The sequence below is a fragment of the Gymnodraco acuticeps genome, unplaced genomic scaffold (assembly GCF_902827175.1).
Source record: "Gymnodraco acuticeps unplaced genomic scaffold, fGymAcu1.1, whole genome shotgun sequence".
In the NCBI taxonomy this organism is placed as follows: Eukaryota; Metazoa; Chordata; class Actinopteri; order Perciformes; family Bathydraconidae; genus Gymnodraco; species Gymnodraco acuticeps.
In genome coordinates this window covers 48,037-65,965 of record NW_022990849.1, presented here as the reverse complement: position 1 = coordinate 65,965, position 17,929 = coordinate 48,037, and the positions used below count along the sequence as shown (strand labels likewise).

The 17,929-nt window shown below is 39.0% G+C and overlaps 1 protein-coding gene across 11 annotated transcripts in view; it reads left to right on the top strand.

Annotated features, from left to right (window-relative positions):
* Positions 1 to 17,929, top strand: part of LOC117557338 (NLR family CARD domain-containing protein 3-like) — a 100,504-nt gene that overhangs the window by 36,531 nt on the left and 46,044 nt on the right. For 8 of the 11 annotated variants that reach the window (XM_034233150.1, XM_034233145.1, XM_034233143.1 and 5 more), the window contains 2 exons: positions 16,750 to 16,905; positions 17,082 to 17,186. In XM_034233150.1, coding sequence (XP_034089041.1) covers positions 16,750 to 16,905; positions 17,082 to 17,186 — 261 coding nt within the window. Of the gene's footprint in view, positions 1 to 13,473; positions 13,622 to 16,749; positions 16,906 to 17,081; positions 17,187 to 17,929 lie in introns of those variants that run through there. The other 3 variants (XM_034233144.1, XM_034233149.1, XM_034233146.1) reach the window with 3 other exon arrangements.

Genomic DNA, 17,929 nt, shown 5'->3' with positions numbered 1-17,929 from the left:
CGCGGGGGCAATGCTGGTAGATCGCGAGTCATTCATAAAAAAAAAAATCCTGTTCCGTTAAAATAGACAAAACAGGTTTTGATCCCTCCTCCCTTGGCCTCCCTGCCACTTAATTCAGGAGTTTACTTGATTGACAGAAAAAGCGACCAATCGCTTTCCAGTCTGTTAACCCAGAATGCAAAGCGATACAAAATCAGTCAAGTGCCGGGAAAACTCAAATTAAGTTAAAGAGACAAACAACAAAATGAGTGCGGGACCGAGCAAGAAGCTAAAGACATACCACTTCCACCCAGAATGGGAGGAAGAATATTTGTTTGTGATGTCACATTCAAAGGTTATTTGCCTTATTTGTAAAGCAAGCGTCGCTCTGCCAAAGAAAGGTAACGTGGAGAGGCATTATCGGAGTGTTCACAAGGCATATGACAGCGACTTCCCTCCGAGTAGCGAGTTGAGAAAGGTCATGTATTATTGCTACACAAATATTATCTCGCAGTCTTAGTGTCGCCAACTCGTTTCTAACATGCAAAAAGACAAACAAATGTCGGTGTATTTTCGATCTTTCCAATCGAGACGAGATCTCTCTCCCCCGTCTGTGCGCGAGGGGGCGGGGCAGTTTACACACACGCGGCTGCTACAAGCAGCAACACACGGAGGAGATGGCGGAGAGAAGCGCTCCAAGGTGTGGTTAAATGTTACCCGTCTTGAGGTGGACAATGCTCCTTGCCAAGAGAGTTGAGCGTCCACACAGCAGCGTGCGTTGACGCTTGGAGGTGGGCGTGTCTGAAGCTTGGGGATTTTTTGCGAGCAACACGACCAACAACCAATCACATGAATCTCCCGCCCCCGACATACAAAGCAATAGCAATGTTAAAACGAAGTAAACTGGATATAAAATCCCCAAACAGGCGAAAACCTACCAGTTTCACCCACTGTCTCTGCCACCTCCCTCCATGCCTCGCTCCTCCGGTTTGTATCCCGGTAGATGAACAGAGACTGATCATACAGCACCGGGTGATTCACTACCGCTACAATGAATTTCCCCTCAATTTTTTTGAATATGAGGAAATGACCTGCGTAGTCTCTCCCAGCATACACGCGGTTTGATTGGCTATGCGATTGTACTGGCAGATTTGCATAAACGGGATTTCATTGGCTGACGCCTCCGTCGAGGCGTCAAAAGTTGAACATTGCTCAACTTTTGACGCCAGCTACGCCAGCAACGCTCCACGTCGCTTCCCAAAATGCATTTCGGCTAAAAGTGACGTCACCCCATTCAAAGTGAATGGGCAGAAGCGTTGGAAGCTTCAACGCACGCCGCTGTGTGGACGGGCCGCATGTGAGGGCGGTAACACGAGCAATGTGTCTAAACATTTAGCAAAAGTGCACCACATCCAGACGGAGGAATGCACCGGGTTCGACTGTCTTTCTAGCAGCTCTGCAGCCCCATCCACGAGTAACGTTTCCACGTCAGGTGTTATGTATGCTAGCAGCAACACACGCAGTTAACTCAATGATTCAAACATGGGTTAATGATTATAGGAAACTGAGTTATTCTTTATTTTGTTAAAGTTTCAGCTATTCTGTTCACAGTTCTGTCATCAGATTATTTAATACGATTTGTTAAAACATTGTTGTTTCTTTTGATGTGAAATATTATTTATTTAATTTAAATAAAAAGCAATGTTAGTTTTGTTCACAATTTGTTAATTTAATAATATATGTATTTTTGAATCAAGTATTCATCTTTATTGTCTTCATTGTTAGTTTCCACATGCCTAAAACAACCTCAAGCTAAATCTAAAAGTTGATGGCTAAACAAGAGGGTTTGAGAAATTGTGCAAGGCATACAGTAATAGTCTGAATAGTCGATTAGTCGTTTCATTAATCGATAGATTAATCGATTATCAAATGAGTCGTTTGTTGCAGCCCTATTATCCCATGTATAAATAAAACGTGTTATTCAGCAACCCTTGCAATTTGGGATTTTATTTTTGGTTGGTAGACCTCGGTGAGCTGGTCATTTCAAAAGTAGCTCACCAGCCCAAAAAGTGTGGGCACCCCTGCTCTAGCGGCTCCATGCAGAGTCCCAGCTGTTCAGCTAGCTCCTGGTCCAAAAAGCTATCCTCCGCACCAGAATCAATAAGAGCCTGGAGAGGCAATGTCATCGACTCCACTTCGAGCGATAGAACTATTAACAAAGCACTTATATACTAATAAAGGACTGGCTTATCTAAAGCCTGTTGAGTAGCACTTGAAATGTTTTGGCTCTATGAAACCTGATGTACTTTATGATTCTGTTTTCTTCAAGGTTGTATCTTGTTGGTCGAACGCACTTATTGTAAGTCGCTTTGGATAAAAGCGTCAGCTAAATGCAATGTAATGTAATGCAATGTAACGTTATAATATGTATTTCGAAATATATAAGACACTTCTATTTTATTATTGGTTTATTATTGGTTTTCGAACAATAACATGTTCTTTTATTTTCAAACCATCATTGTGAAGAAAAGTCCTGAAGGAGTATTGCAGTGATTTGTTTGTGCTCTTATTCAAATGTATGAGAACATGAACAAATATTATTGCAACATGCAACATGCAGCGTTGTAAATCAGATTTCATATTAAGGACAAATGAATAACACTTTTTTCAACAAGTACTATTGCAAAAAAAAAACAGTTTAATTGTTTTACATGGTGAAAAGCAGATGACCACTAAAGGTGCTATGATGATTCCCATCGTCATATATCCTTGTGTTTCCCCACAAACGCAAAAACACAACATCTCCGACCTCTAGAAGCAGCGTGGCACCGTTTGCTGATGTTCCGTGACCTGAAGGCTGGTGTTCATATGCAATGCAAACATGCTCTCCGTTCTTGAACAACGCAGCTCCCGAAGCATATGAAGAATGTCCTGTAGCGCCGATGTAGAACTCAAAGTGGTAGGCTCCTCTCACTGGTGCAATGAAAAAACCTGTGGGAAATGTTTTGTCGGTGAAGGAAACTTGACATGTGTTTGTTGATTTGAAATGTGCATAGCCAAACACGTTTGATTTTGTGATTTAGAGTGTGGACATTTGAGTACCTGTGTTTGGGTTGTAGGCATTCCCAATGTTTGAGAAGACGTATCTGAAGACCAGATTAGTTTGAGTGTTAAATGGTCCGATAGTTCCTGAGCCTGAAGCCAACAGAGAGGCTGAGAAAGCCACCTGTTTGACTGAGAGAGAGGCAGTCATTTTATTGTTTTTTACTGTGAATTCAAGTTTTTGAAATATGCACATATTTGGGAATGAGCCTGTTCAAAACCTAATGTAATCATTTAGATCTATGTTTTACCTTCTGCGTCTCTCTTCAGAGCCTCCACCTGGTTTTCTGTGACATTTGACCTGGCTCTCACAGTGATCAGCTCTGCTGCTTGTACTGTGAAGAAAGTTACATCATTACATATTTGAGTCTGAAAGAAATAGTGTTTGATAGTTACAAGTATTTCATCATCACTGTCTTCATCAAGGTTAGCTTTGCCTATGGTACATTTATGTTTTAAAACAATACATATATAATATATTATAATATATGTGTCTGCTCAAACAGGGTTTTCTCCTTGCTTAAGATACACTATCATAAATAATTTCCTCTATAAATAGTTTGAGCCATGATCTTGTCCACACATTACCTTGAAGTTGTTGCTTTAGCTTGTCCCCCTCAGTCTTCTGTAACTCCCCCTCAGTCTTCTGCTTCTCCAGCGCAGTCTTCTGTAACTCCAGTTTAGCGGTTTGTGCTTTATTAAATAATCAAAAATGTATAGTTATTTATTGAACAATGAAAACAAATTAATTCCTGCACTACTTTCGTTTATTTCACAGCTTAGTTGAATACTGGATTCTGATTGGTCAATTTTCAAATTGCAGAGGTTGTTAACACAAGATAACACACAGCTGCTTAGCAAACATAATGACCGTTGCTAAGGAGAATCAAGGGAGATAAGGAAAGAGCTTCAAAGGCAGAGCGTTGAACGTCTAAGAAAACAACAGAAGATGGCAGACAGGAAGTAAACACTAACAGGAACACATTATGGGCTGTTCTGGCATTGTTTAAGGACTTGTTAGTGGAAAAGAAAGTGTGAACGTACTCGCACAGTAACAGTTAACCCCGATCAGTGCTGCCATTCATCTTAAGTTCAGACATTCTGCAGTTCCAGCCGTTGGTACGCAGTGGAACGGAGCATTTTTATGAGCAATACGATACGTTTTAAGTCAATCAAATCATTTAAAAACGAATAGTGACTCAAGTCGTTGGTTTGTTGGGATCAAAATCGCTCCGCTTCACGTTGGGCTCCATGATCACCCAGTGTTCTTTTCCATTAAGGACCGCCTCGCTGCACATCGTCCCTTACTATTTCACTTATTTGTGTAGTTCCTATTTAAGCCACGTTAACAACATGACTCTGGATCGGCAAATGTGGGTTATTCAGTTGCTCCAGACATTGTGATTTGACTGCCACCAGAAAGACATTTTGAGTGACAAACTGGGTTGGACACAACAAGTGGACATTGGTCCAATAGCTTGGTTTATAACTCAACTACAGATGCTCCCATCAGCCTCAGCTGTATGTTGCTGAGGTGCTGATTAGCATATGTTAGCAGCATGCTAACATGCCAAACTAGTCTTTTGATAACCTCCTTGCTTTAGAAATGAAGTTGTGATTGTCGAACATGTTCTCTGCAACATCAGATTATTGCTGTTGTTCTAAAATAAAAGGTGAACTAGCATATAACAATAGTTTTTCAGACTGAAAGATGTTACATCTGTTAATGCATGTATTCTTACACATGCAACGTTGAGAAGAAGGCCACATGAGGTTCCCTGAACACTTTAACGACTGTTGTGATCTCTACATGTAGCAAACAGAAGAAGAGTGTAAAGAGAACAGTATCATTATCAGCAAGTAATCCTGTAAACTGGTTTAGAGAAAAAACTTTATACAAGAACGGTTTCCATATGTCCGCACCTTACACACCACAGTACCTTCGTTCTCTCTCTGAAGGTGCCTCGTCTCCACCCTCTGTTCAGCCAAAGAGGCGCTCATCTCTCTCAGCACAGCGTGGATGTCTTGAGGACAGCTCTGTTGGTGCTCAGACACATTTGGTGGTTCTCCTCCCTGGGATTCAGCAGGATGTGGAACAATGCCATTGTCAGACTGAAGCTGAGCCGTAGAGAGAGAGCAGATCAGCAGCAACAGAGGAAAACACATGGTCCTCTCCATTCTCAAAGTGGCAGTCTGTTCTGATCTACTTTAGAGCTTCTGTGCCAGCTTTATATAGTGTCTTCTGCTGATCAATCATTGCTGAACATATTGACTATAAACATGTAGAAAAAACTAATGCTGATAACACTTAGTACTTTGAGCATGTTATCAGGAAAACAACAATAAAACACAGCATACAAACATACTGTAAATGATCTAGAAGTACCTGTATGATGGAGTGAGGATACCAAATATTTTGATAATCAGTTTACCAATATTCAAAAAGTATGTTTATGGTTTCTACACCTTCCTAAAAATCGAATTCAAGGACTTTTCAAGGACTTTACAGGCCGTATTCCCTCAAATTCAAGGACCCAACACAGTTTAGTTTGAGACACGGATGGAAGTAGATTACTGTTGTGAGAAGGAGCAGGCTTTACAGAAGCTCAGAGACAAAGAGAGAGAAAGAGTTACAGTGAGGGCAGACTGTCTCTTGCTTTCTCTAACACAGCTAAACAATATGGAGGCTGAGCGACGGAGACATCGACTTGTTTACAAGTTGAAGAACAAATGAAATAGCTGACATTTTCAACAATGTACAATATATATAAACTCAAACACATTTCATTGCCAAAGTGCATTATCTCTAAAGGCCAAACATTGTTTATTGTAATATCTACAATGAATGGTGTGCATTAGTGTGAAGGAAATATGTTGGTATTATTTTAGTATTCTTTATAAAACAATAAAAATATATAATGTGGTTTATCAAATATTAAAATATTTGTTTATTAAAATCACTTCATGGCAGGTCAGTGAAAATAGGTCAAGGTCAATAAAATAATGATCATCCACTTGTTCAAACATTAATGACAGTGAGATAAGGTGACCTCAATGAGGCTGTTCATTGGCTGATATGATCAAAGACTTTCCAGAAACCAAAGTCAGATGACTATCAAATATATTTTCTCTCTTTGCTTCCTCAATAAATGCAGTATAGTTACAAAGTCTGACTTTTAAAGAACACAATGTTACAAAACATCTACAGGCAGGAAGTAGCAGAATTATGTGTGCTTTATCTGATCTTCAACACCACCTTATTCGTCCTAACTGATATTAAACAAAAAGTCAAAAATATGACAAAGTGTAAAGCAGCTGAAAAAAGAGTGACTGTGTTCATAGAGCCTGAGATCTCACCAACATCTGAGACAACAGCAATTTAGATCTAGATGTGAACAGGCAGAAAGAAATATTACAGGAAGAGTTAGAAAGTAGAGATCATAATACTAACATTATCTCCTTCAAAATATATAACATTTCAATGATATGGCTTAGAATAATGACGCCATTGGTGTTTAGATCGGTTCCCTGAACGCCTCGCTTCACAATGCAGTTCTGTCTGTTACCTGGTCGCAGACAGAAAATATGTTATCAACATTTTGGTTTCACATTTTGCCCAGCTGTGTCTTGTCCTGTGATTACCCTTCTGTGTATTTAGTCTTGTCTTCCCCTGCTCTCCATGTCCGATCGTCTTTCATGTCACGCTCCATGTTGGTCCATGTTACCTGCTCGTCTTCCTTGTCCGTGCTACCTGCCTGTTCCCTTCTGTAAGTGTGTTCCTGTCTGTCCTGCTCCCCGCTTTTTGTTCATGTTAAGTTTCTTGTTTTTTCCTGTCATCGGCTTTTTAATAAAGCTTGTTTTTTGTTACCTGACCTTTTGTCCTCTTAACTGCATTTGGGTCCTGATTTTCCCCAACCCTGACAACTTCCAGTCCCTACATTTGAAGGAGGCCATATAAGACAATGGATATGACTCACTTTGACAATCTCCCTCCTTCATTACAACCAAAAAAGACATCATCACAAATGTACGAACTATTGTCTCAACACAACAACACTGTTTCCATACCAACACACAAATGGGTATCAGATCCAAATCAGACAGACATTAACTGCCACACCATCAGTAATAAAACATTTAGCATGTCCCGTAACTGAAATACAACTCATTAAAAACAAGTGACCCGGTTTCGGTCGGAGGTCATGAGAAAGCTGTCAGAGGACCTCAAAATCGGCAACCCCTCACCCCCTCCATCGCTCTCTTATAGGAGATGTATCCTCCATCACTCTAACACTACATCTCCAAACTTTCATTATCGTAGCAATAACTTTAAGAAAAACTATTCTACTCAACTGGAGAGACAGAACAAAATGATCGATTAACCATTCGCTCAATCGTTCAACAGATCATGCAGACTTGGGAAAACTCTCTTCAACACAAAATGACAATATAACCCCGTCAATAAAACCTGTCTCCTTTCATGCTCTACATCCAGAGCAGATTCCTCTTCACACACGTTTGGCTGGACACTTCACAACAAAGGATCCCCTCACAGTAACACATTAGCACAATACTCTCTCTACTGCACGTCTCTTCCTTTCCCTTTCTCATTGCTGTCTTGATATTTTTGTTTCTTTGTATATATCATTTTGTGTCTTTATTGTCATTATTAATGTTATTATAACTTATTTATTTGGTGGTAAATACGTTTTTTGCAAATATGTTTGTATGCGATGTGAGAAATGATAATAAAAAGTAAAACAAAAAAAAGAGGAAGGAACGCATTGTGTTTGTATTATTACTGTGTTTATTAAATACAATGGTAACAAATTCATTATTATATATATATGAACATTGGGGTTTATGTCAAGCGACTTTGTTAACCACTTTGAATAAAAGGTTGATGATATTCGCTCTTCTTTTTCTGTGTTTCTTAGCTGTGGCCATTCAGACACCATGACACAGTTCCATCAGATTAATGATGAAGACCTAGAGGACATTATTCACCTTCTGAAATCCTCCTCCTGCTGCCTTGATATTATTCCAACAGGGTTTTTAAAAAACGCTTTTCATTGAATGTATTCAGATCTGCTTCATATAGTGAACAAGTCTCTTCACTCAGGTGTTTTTCCACAGGCCCTGAAAACTGCAGTCATTAAACCGCTCTTAAAAAAGAATCATCTAGATCAGGGGTGTCAAACTCAAGGCCCGGGGGCCAAATCCGGCCAGTGACTTCACTTCATGAGGCCCCACAAGAGCTTGCCAAGAATATAATATGTTTATTATACGGTTACATGATGATTTACAGAAGCACGTTGCCCATAAACTACATGTCCCACAATGCATCTCAAATGTGATTTTCTTTCTCAAAATGTTACTTTTTTTTCAAATGTAACTTGTTTTTTTCGAATTTTCATTTATTTTTATTAATTTTTACTTTTTTCTCCAGAATTTGGCTTTTCTTTTTAAATCATTTTGTGACATTCTCACTGAAGAGACTTGCAAATATTTGCCATATACTTCTGCTTTCAGACGTAGTTAATTATGAAGTTATTACCCTATCTGATAATAATCCAATGCAGAGGCAATCATGTAATATAATACATTATTTTTGTATATTAAATATTTATATATGTATATTTATAGAGTCTTATATATAAAACTGGCCCTTTGAGTGCAACCATAATGCTGATGTGGCTCGAGATGAAATTGAGTTTGACCCCCTGGACTAGAGGGAGGAATGAGACTGTGTTCCTCTTCCCAGACAGCAGAGGGCAGCAGACGCTAACTGTGATCAATGCTGACTCAGCAATCTGCATATTTGGAAAGTCAGCGTTATAAATGACATCTTTGTTTTAGATATAGACTTCCAGCTGAAACCACATCTCCCTTTTGAAGTCCCTGTCATCGTATTGTCTTCAGAGGTCTCAGGAAGTAGAAAATGTTCTGACCTTTCTCACCTCAAATAATTACAATCAAAACAAAGTGACCTCTGTTTTGAATCCACGTCGTGTGGAGTGAGTCTTATCTGAGTTTATATCAAAGTGAATATATCAGATGAGTGTTATCTCACAGTGTTGGTACCAGGAAAGTAGAGCGAGTTGATCTCCCACACGGAGCTTTATCTGATGACCTTCCGCCTCTTTAACCCTCTGCTTCACCACGGACATTTATGACCTTTTTATTTTACATGTTGGAAGCTAAATGCTAGTTTCTGTGATAAAGTGTGTATCCAAAATACAGACAGACAGAGCCTTAAGGACACACACGTTCCCTTTGATCCTCAGGTAAACCATAGCTAATAACAATAATACATTTCATTCATCAAGCGCTTCATCAGGAGCTCAAAGACGCTTTACAGAGGTAAGTAAAGAAGATAAAAGTGATTAAAATCAAGCAATAAAACCACATTTATCACAAGCACCAGTCACATGTAGAAAGATGAGAGTTCGGTGCCCCTAGTTTCTGGCTGTTTCCACCTGATTGAGAGTTTCTTGGTGTTTTGCACAAAAAATAAAATGCAAAACTCAAAAAAGTATTCTTGCTAATCAATGATGAATTACACAATGTAAGAAATCTAAAATGAATTAAAACAATGTATAGTATTTTGAGCAGGGGGGGGCATTTCAATCTGAAAGAGCTTCAATGGTGTTCCTCAGGCTGTGATGATGTGGTTTTATTACCCAGAGCACTCTTTGTTATTGTACAGGATAACATCTCTAACATTTATTGAGTTTGTACATTCATCAAGTAGTACTTTACATGTTAACTTCTTAGAGCCTAGAACAAAGGGAGAGAGTATCAAAAAGTACAACAATAAAATATTTAAATGACCAACAATTCAGAGACGGATACAAAGTCTATTCTCTTGAAAATCAGACATCACTTTTCACGATGTCTGAGGACCTTCAATGGTGTCCCTCAGGTTGTGTGATGTGTTTTTATTACCCAGAGCCAGTGGCGGTTCTAGACCAATTTGACTGGGGGGCCAGTTATTTTCTGAGGGGGGCACAATAAATGCAGGACGAAAAAGAGAACTAGACAGTATGAAGTAATTGCCCATAAGAAAACAATGCAATACAGTTATTGGTATTTGTTTCAGAACACTTATTTATTTCAGATAGATCTTATAGTTATTACTGTTAGCTTCAGCTTAGGTTATAGTGCAATGTTTGCACTAACACCATATTTATATAAAAATAAAGGCAATGAACAGTTACATCTCTACTTTACATAAGGGTGTCTGCACAATCTCACATTACAGCAACAAAATCCTGCGGTTTTTGGCCAACCGAGTACCAGAAAATATACATTTTTAAAAAACAAAACTTTTCATTGTTAGGGGGGCCACAGGGGGTCAGTGTTAGGGGGCACTGGCCCCCCTGGCCCCCCCTAGAACCGCCCCTGCCCAGAGCACTCTTTGTTATTGTATCTACAGGATTAAAAAATAAACGGTCTAATCTCTAATATTTATTTAGTTATACATTCATCAAGTAGTATTTTAAATATTAATTCAAGTATAACAAATAAAATCATGCATCACTTTTCCTCCGTCATAAATCATCCATTTCTTCCACTTACTAACTCAAACATCTTCTCGCTGTAAGGTGGTTTGTCGTTCATCCAATTATACAGAGGATTGTTTATTTCTAATCTTTTTTATTTCTAATGTATTTGTTATTCACTTTGCTTTGTTCACTTGTTTTATTATTATTATTATTATTAATGATGAACATTTTCCCCTTTAATTCTGTCATTCAGGTGAGTTGTTCTGCGCTGTGAAGCCCCTGAGCAAGTGTTATTTGTGATATTGGGTTATATAAATAACATTTAATTGACATTTGGCTAAAACATTTAATATTATATATCAAAAATAAAATGTTTTTTATTTATTTTTGAAATCACTATTTCCATTTACTTTTCTATCTTTAATTTATTAATTATTATTGTAATTATATGTATTATTAATAATAATAATAAATGTTACTGTTCTCTAAAACATTATTTATTTATTTTTTCCATTTACTTTATACATTTGTTTCCCACATTTACAATGACAATAAATTAGATAATTAACTACCAAAGACATATATTAATATCATACCATACATATGTTTAAAGTGCCATTTGAATACCTGTGACTGACGGATGTCCTCTCTGCTCCTGCAGGCGGCTCAGAGCTGCAGTTCGCTGGAAGACGGAGCCTCGCCGCCTGCTGACGGAGGAGGAGTTCCAGCGGGAGGCGGAGGAAGAGACTCGTAAAGCTCTGGAGGATCCGAAGAAGCCCCGAGTTCAGATCCTGGAGGACCGTGGCCCGCCTGCAGTCCCCCAAAAGGTGTCCGTAGTTCCCTCTAATCCAAACATGTATATATCCACAAGTAGCAACAAGCTTGACTCCAACTAAAATACGTCTCAGGTAAGTTTTCTCTTCTACATCAACATGTGTCCCCTCTTCTTCATGTCTCTTCTACATCAACATGTGTCCCATCTTCTTCATGTCTCTTCTTCATCAACATGTGTCCCCTCTTCTTCATGTCTCTTCTACATCAACATGTGTCCCCTCTTCTTCATGTCTCTTCTACATCAACATGTGTCCCCTCTTCTTCATGTCTCTTCTACATCAACATGTGTCCCCTCTTCTTCATGTCTCATCTACATCAACATGTGTCCCCTCTTCTTCATGTCTCTTCTACATCAACATGTGTCCCCTCTTCTTCATGTCTCTTCTACATCAACATGTGTCCCCTCTTCTTCATGTCTCTTCTACATCAACATGTGTCCCCTCTTCTTCATGTCTCTTCTACATCAACATGTGTCCCCTCTTCTCCATGTCTCTTCTACATCAACATGTGTCCCCTCTTCTTCATGTCTCTTCTACATCAACATGTGTCCCCTCTTCTCCATGTCTCTTCTACATCAACATGTGTCCCCTCTTCTTCATGTCTCTTCTACATCAACATGTGTCCCCTCTTCTTCATGTCTCTTCTACATCAACATGTGTCCCCTCTTCTTCATGTCTCTTCTTCATCAACATGTGTCCCCTCTTCTTCATGTCTCTTCTACATCAACATGTGTCCCCTCTTCTCCATGTCTCTTCTACATCAACATGTGTCCCCTCTTCTTCATGTCTCTTCTACATCAACATGTGTCCCCTCTTCTTCATGTCTCTTCTATATCAACATGTGTCCCCTCTTCTTCATGTCTCCTCTACATCAACATGTGTCCCCTCTTCTTCATGTCTCTTCTACATCAACATGTGTCCCCTCTTCTTCATGTCTCTTCTACATCAACATGTGTCCCCTCTTCTTCATGTCTCTTCTACATCAACATGTGTCCCCTCTTCTTCATGTCTCTTCTACATCAACATGTGTCCCCTCTTCTTCATGTCTCTTCTACATCAACATGTGTCCCCTCTTCTTCATGTCTCTTCTACATCAACATGTGTCCCCTCTGTGGAAAGAGACTCTGAAAGTTTCAGGAACAAAGATTCTCTCTCTTTTTGATCCATTTCTATAAAAACCTGTCTGAAAATGAGCTGATCAGATTTTGGCCACTTGATGATGTCATAACGATGTTTGTCTTGTGTAACCATTAGCCAATCAGCAACCAAGGTACCCCCCCCCCCTCCTTATCACCTGAATCTCCTCCTAGAGCACCATTGAGTTCTTTGTAACCAAACCTCTCTCGGAGGGGCGTGGGGAGGGGCTCCTTATTTTCATCTAAAGTAACAGACAGAGAATCAGCACTTTGGAAACAGGGCTAAAACAGAGGGGATTATGGGTAATGCTGCAATGATCTGTTTGGTGTTTCAGCCAATCAGAGACAGGCTCTGGATATATCTGAGACCTGTGATATATTGATGAAAAACAGTATAATAGGTGACCTTAAGTCAAGTTTTGAATGCAGGATGTTTACTGGGTGATGTTCACACTGTGGTATTAAAGGTAGGGTCGGTAAGAAAGGAGAAACCAGCTCGAGTGCACTAGAACTTGAAAGTACACAACCAAAATGAATCTGCCGCTTCCTTCAGACTTCCTTACAGAGCCCCTCCTCCAACACACACGAACGCGCACATGACCAATGAGGGCACGAGATAAGTTTGTGCACAGATGGAAGGCTGACAGGCAGGTAGGCCATCCAGTTACTTTAGCCGGGCCGAGGCAGATAACTGGATGTGCTTTTTACAGCGCCACGGCTTACACAGACGATATATTAATATATATTTATTGTCAAAGCATTTAATTTAGTCATGGCTATCGGGATGTTAAGAGCATTCCATGGAATATAACAAAAAGTGTTTCTGAATTGAATTACCTACCCCACCTTTAAGAGGTGGGGTCAATAACTTTGTTGAGCTTGTTTTTATCTCTATTTCCATCTCACTGAACAAAGTCCCGTATGACTGTGAACTGGTTCAGCTGATAAGGCTGGTTATGAATCAAGAGGAGGAGCTGCAGACAGGTGAGGGTGTTAAAGTCCAAGTATGAAGTCAGACTGCCAGACGCCATTTTACACCTGGACGGAGCAGGAGGAGAACAGGGTGAGTGTTAACACCAGGATCTGCTTTCTAACACATTATTTACTCTGTTTTACTGGATGTCAGAACATCAGCGTCCTAGAGTCCAAAGAGACTTCTACAAGTGGTGTGAACTGGTTTTATTTCCTGTTTTCTGATTCACCAAAGCAACATAACATGCGACAGCCCAGCGCAGTCAAAATGGAGAGCGGCCTGTCTGAAGTCTGACTGATTTGATGTATTTGAACCAAGTGTTAAACTTTCCTGTCGGCTCCCAGACCGTAGTGGAGGAAGCAGGGGTGACTCTCTGCAGTCTTCCAGGGCTGAAGCAACACACTTCGGGTTCAATAACCCACTTTTCAATAAGGCTGAGAGGCGAGTTCTTCTTTGGGAGGCCGTTGCATTTATTAAGGTCTTTGTTACAGATCTAACTTTGAAGACACTCGACAGACCTTTGCTGCTGTTTCGTTCACTTCAATAACTGTCTGTCTGTCTGTCTGTCCAACCCAGTCTCACGGCATTTCGTGTTCACCAACACGATTTTTAATCTATTGATTCGTGTTCCCCAACACGATTTGCCCCTTTTTTTCGTGTTGCACAGCACGATTTGTTTTCGTGTTGCACAGCACGATTTGTTTTCGTGTTGCACAGCACGATTTTAAAAGCAATGTATTTCTACTGCCTGCAGCACGTCTTTTTCTCCGGTCGGGTCGAGGAAGACCTGAAGCTGTGTGGTTCATAAAAACATGTTCTTACTCAATATCAAGCCACAATTATTGTTTTTATTTTAAATCGTATAATTTGGGACTTTTGTTGCCGTCTGTGAGGAAAATAAATGGGGCTCAGAGCCTCAGAATACTGAAATCTGTATTTTTTAAATATTTTTTGTCTTCTAATTTGTTATTCTTTTCAAAATAACACACTGTTATTTACTCACCAATAATACACAATTATGCTTGCTTTTATTTATTGGTTTAATTCCATAATCTCTGGCTTTTTTGGCATCCATCAGGGACTGAATTTCAAAATAAAATATCCGGAAACAGACGTAGAAGGGACATTTCGAGCGTTATTGCGATTGTCAACCTTTCTGAGTTTAGGATGGCCGAAGACACTACACTACCCATAATCCCCAGCTATCGTTTAGGACTACAGTCCCGTAAGGTTACGCAGAGCGTCAAACAGCTGTGTGAAATGGAACGAAACCACGCCAGACTATCCAAAACTGGAATCGAACGCCCCCCCAGAACTACACATGCTGGATGCTGGCTATTGTGTTTCGCCAAATGTTCTATGGGACGTCTCTACTGAACGTTTTTGTTTTTCCCACAATTAGAAGTTGCCAGTATTAAACACATTGGCGTTATCAAATGTAAAACTATTATATATTATTTATTATAATTAATAAATGAGTGAAAATCGCTATATATATACCCACATGACAGCTCATTGTTACTTTGTAATTCTACTCCACTACAATTCAGAGGTTAACCTGGTATTTTTACTCCACTGCATTTATTTGAGTTACTTTGCAGATTCTGATTAATTATGTGAAATATAAACAACCCTTAAATCAGACTTTAGTTACACCTGAGTAAAATTCAGGGAAGGTGATTGTCAAGTGCCAACAATCAGGAGAGATATTTGATAGTTGGTGCTTGAGAAGACTAAACATGTATCTGCAATTGATATGAATGGAAACGAGTAATAAAGTATATTCATTACCCGTTATTCTCTACTAATAGTTAATTAAAGACTGTATATTATGGCTATTTTGCACATCCCTTTCAAGATTTTCAAAGGTTTATTGACATATCATATACACAACTACGGTGTAGTTATGCAATGAATGAAACACTTGGGTCACAGGTTCCTCAACAGTGCATTACAAGACATCTATCAATATGTGTGTACCTCCACCATTAAACTGTCATATTCTGCACATTTCTTATTCTATCTACATACATACAAGTATAATTCATATGTATAATATCAGTTAAAATAAGTGCTTCAACATAGTTAACATTGCAGGAAAGCAATATATTAGACGTTAAGTACTTTGTCAGGCTTAATATTTATCTGTAGATAGATACCCCCAACGTTTTTTTCTTATTTAAAAGAAGACCTTAATCTGTTATTTAATGTTTAAATAAAGGTTCATTCGTTTTTCTGTTTTGCACTTCCTCCTATTAATATCTTTGTACATGCTGCACTAAACTGTTTTATTGTAGAGATCACTTTATAGTATCTTCTTGATTTTTTATATTCTATATTTCTATATTTATACTTTCCCCCTATGAAAGTATGTACTCTTAATATTTTTTTAATCAAACACAATAATTCAATAATGTGCTTTAACCACTAGATGCACACAAGGTACACAAATGTTTTCCGGATTTCATATCATATAAACACCAAATCCCAGCATGCATTGCGGCTAAAAACATCCAATAAGCGAGCTTAAAACCATAGCTGAGGATCTTGGGTAATGCCTATGTCCGGTTATTTTTATTTTGAAATGCAGTCCCTGACGGAGGCCAAAAAAGCCCGAGATTATGGAATTAAACCAATAAATAAAATCAAGCATAATTGTGTGTTATTGGTGAGTAAATGACAGTGTGTTATTTTGAAAATAATAACAAATTAGAAGGAAACAAATATTTAAAAAAATACAGATTTCAGTATTCTGAGGCTCTGAGCCCCATTTATTTTCCTCACAGACGGCAACAAAAGTCCGAAATTATACGATTTAAAATAAAAGCAATAATTGTGGCTTGATATTGAGTAAGAACATGTTTTTATGAACCACACAGCTTCAGGTCTTCCTCGACCCGACCGGAGAAAAAGACGTGCTGCAAGCAGTAGAAATACATTGCTTTTAAAATCGTGCTGTGCAACACGAAAAAGAATCGTGATGTGCAACACGAAAAAAAAGGGCAAATTGTGTTGGGGAACACGAATCAATAGATTAAAAATCGTGTTGGTGAACACGAAATGCCGTGAGACTGGGTTGGTCTGTCTCTCTCTCTCTCTATCTCTCTCTCCTCTCTCTCTCTCTCTCTCTCTCTCTCTATCTCTCTCTCTCTCTATCTCTCTCTCTCTCTCTCTCTCTCTCTCTCTCTCTCTCATATAGTGTGTGTGTGTGTCTCCAGTGTTACTGGTGTATCTCTCAGACTGGAGAAGATGAGTGGTTTAAAAGATGAGGAAGAGGACACATCTTCAGTCTCCAGCTGTCTGTCTCTGAAGAGTGACTGGTCTAAAGACAGACCTCTAAACTTCAGTAATGAACCTGGACCCTCAGACACAAAGTAAGAGTTTCTGCTGTAACCTGACCTGAAGAGCATCCAGTTTTTATGTTATCTGATAATCTAACCTGTTCTTTAATGATCGCATCAGCGATAGTAAATAATCTACACAGAGACAGAAGTCAAAAACTGCTCTCTGAATGAACTAATGATGTTTAAAACATGTGTTGTTTCCACAGACAGAGAGCAGAGTCTCCAGTCCCCAGCTGTCTGTCTCTGAAGAGTGACTGGTCTAATCATCCACCGCTAAACTTCAGTAATGAACCTGGACCCTCAGACACAAAGTAAGAGTTTCTGCTGTAACCTGACCTGAAGAGCATCCAGTTTTTATGTTATCTGATAATTAGTATGAATGCTGAGCAACATGTATGCTCTTTATGATATTCAGCTTTTAAAACTTTTATTTTTATAATGTAACTCAATGGGAGGAACCTTCAAATCCTCTTTTAGCTACACTGTGCGCAAAATGCTACTCCTTCCACATACTTTCAGCTAGAGACTTCATTCCAACTTTAAAACGGTCAAAAGAAATTCAGCTGTTAAACTTGCATCCAGCTTTTTTATATCTTTTACACTTTTTGAAATATTTAACTTAGTTTGGAGCTTGGTAAAGAGGCCTTCTTCAGATTTTAACATTAGTGTGCACCACTCGTTAAGTCTAGAGTGCTTTGATCTCAAAACAGAGTGGAGGAGAACTTAAAATTTGCCTAAACATTTTTTTTTCAACCTGCCATAAGTCCCAAACCCTAAACTCCTGTGACTTCATTTGTTGATGAAAATGTAGGAAAACATCTCTTAGGTTGAAAAATGAAAACATTTAAGTGTAGAACTTTTAAAAATGTCTGTTGAGGGCAAGGATGTGACAAAAACCTTTCACATGAAACCCTCTCCTTTCACTGATCACTGATCACATCTCCATGGAAACCTTTGATCTCTGGACTCAGACACAGGTGTTCTGATTAGGAGCTCAGCTCAGACACAGACACACAGGGCCCTTCTCACTTCTCTTATTTTTCATTTCCTCGCT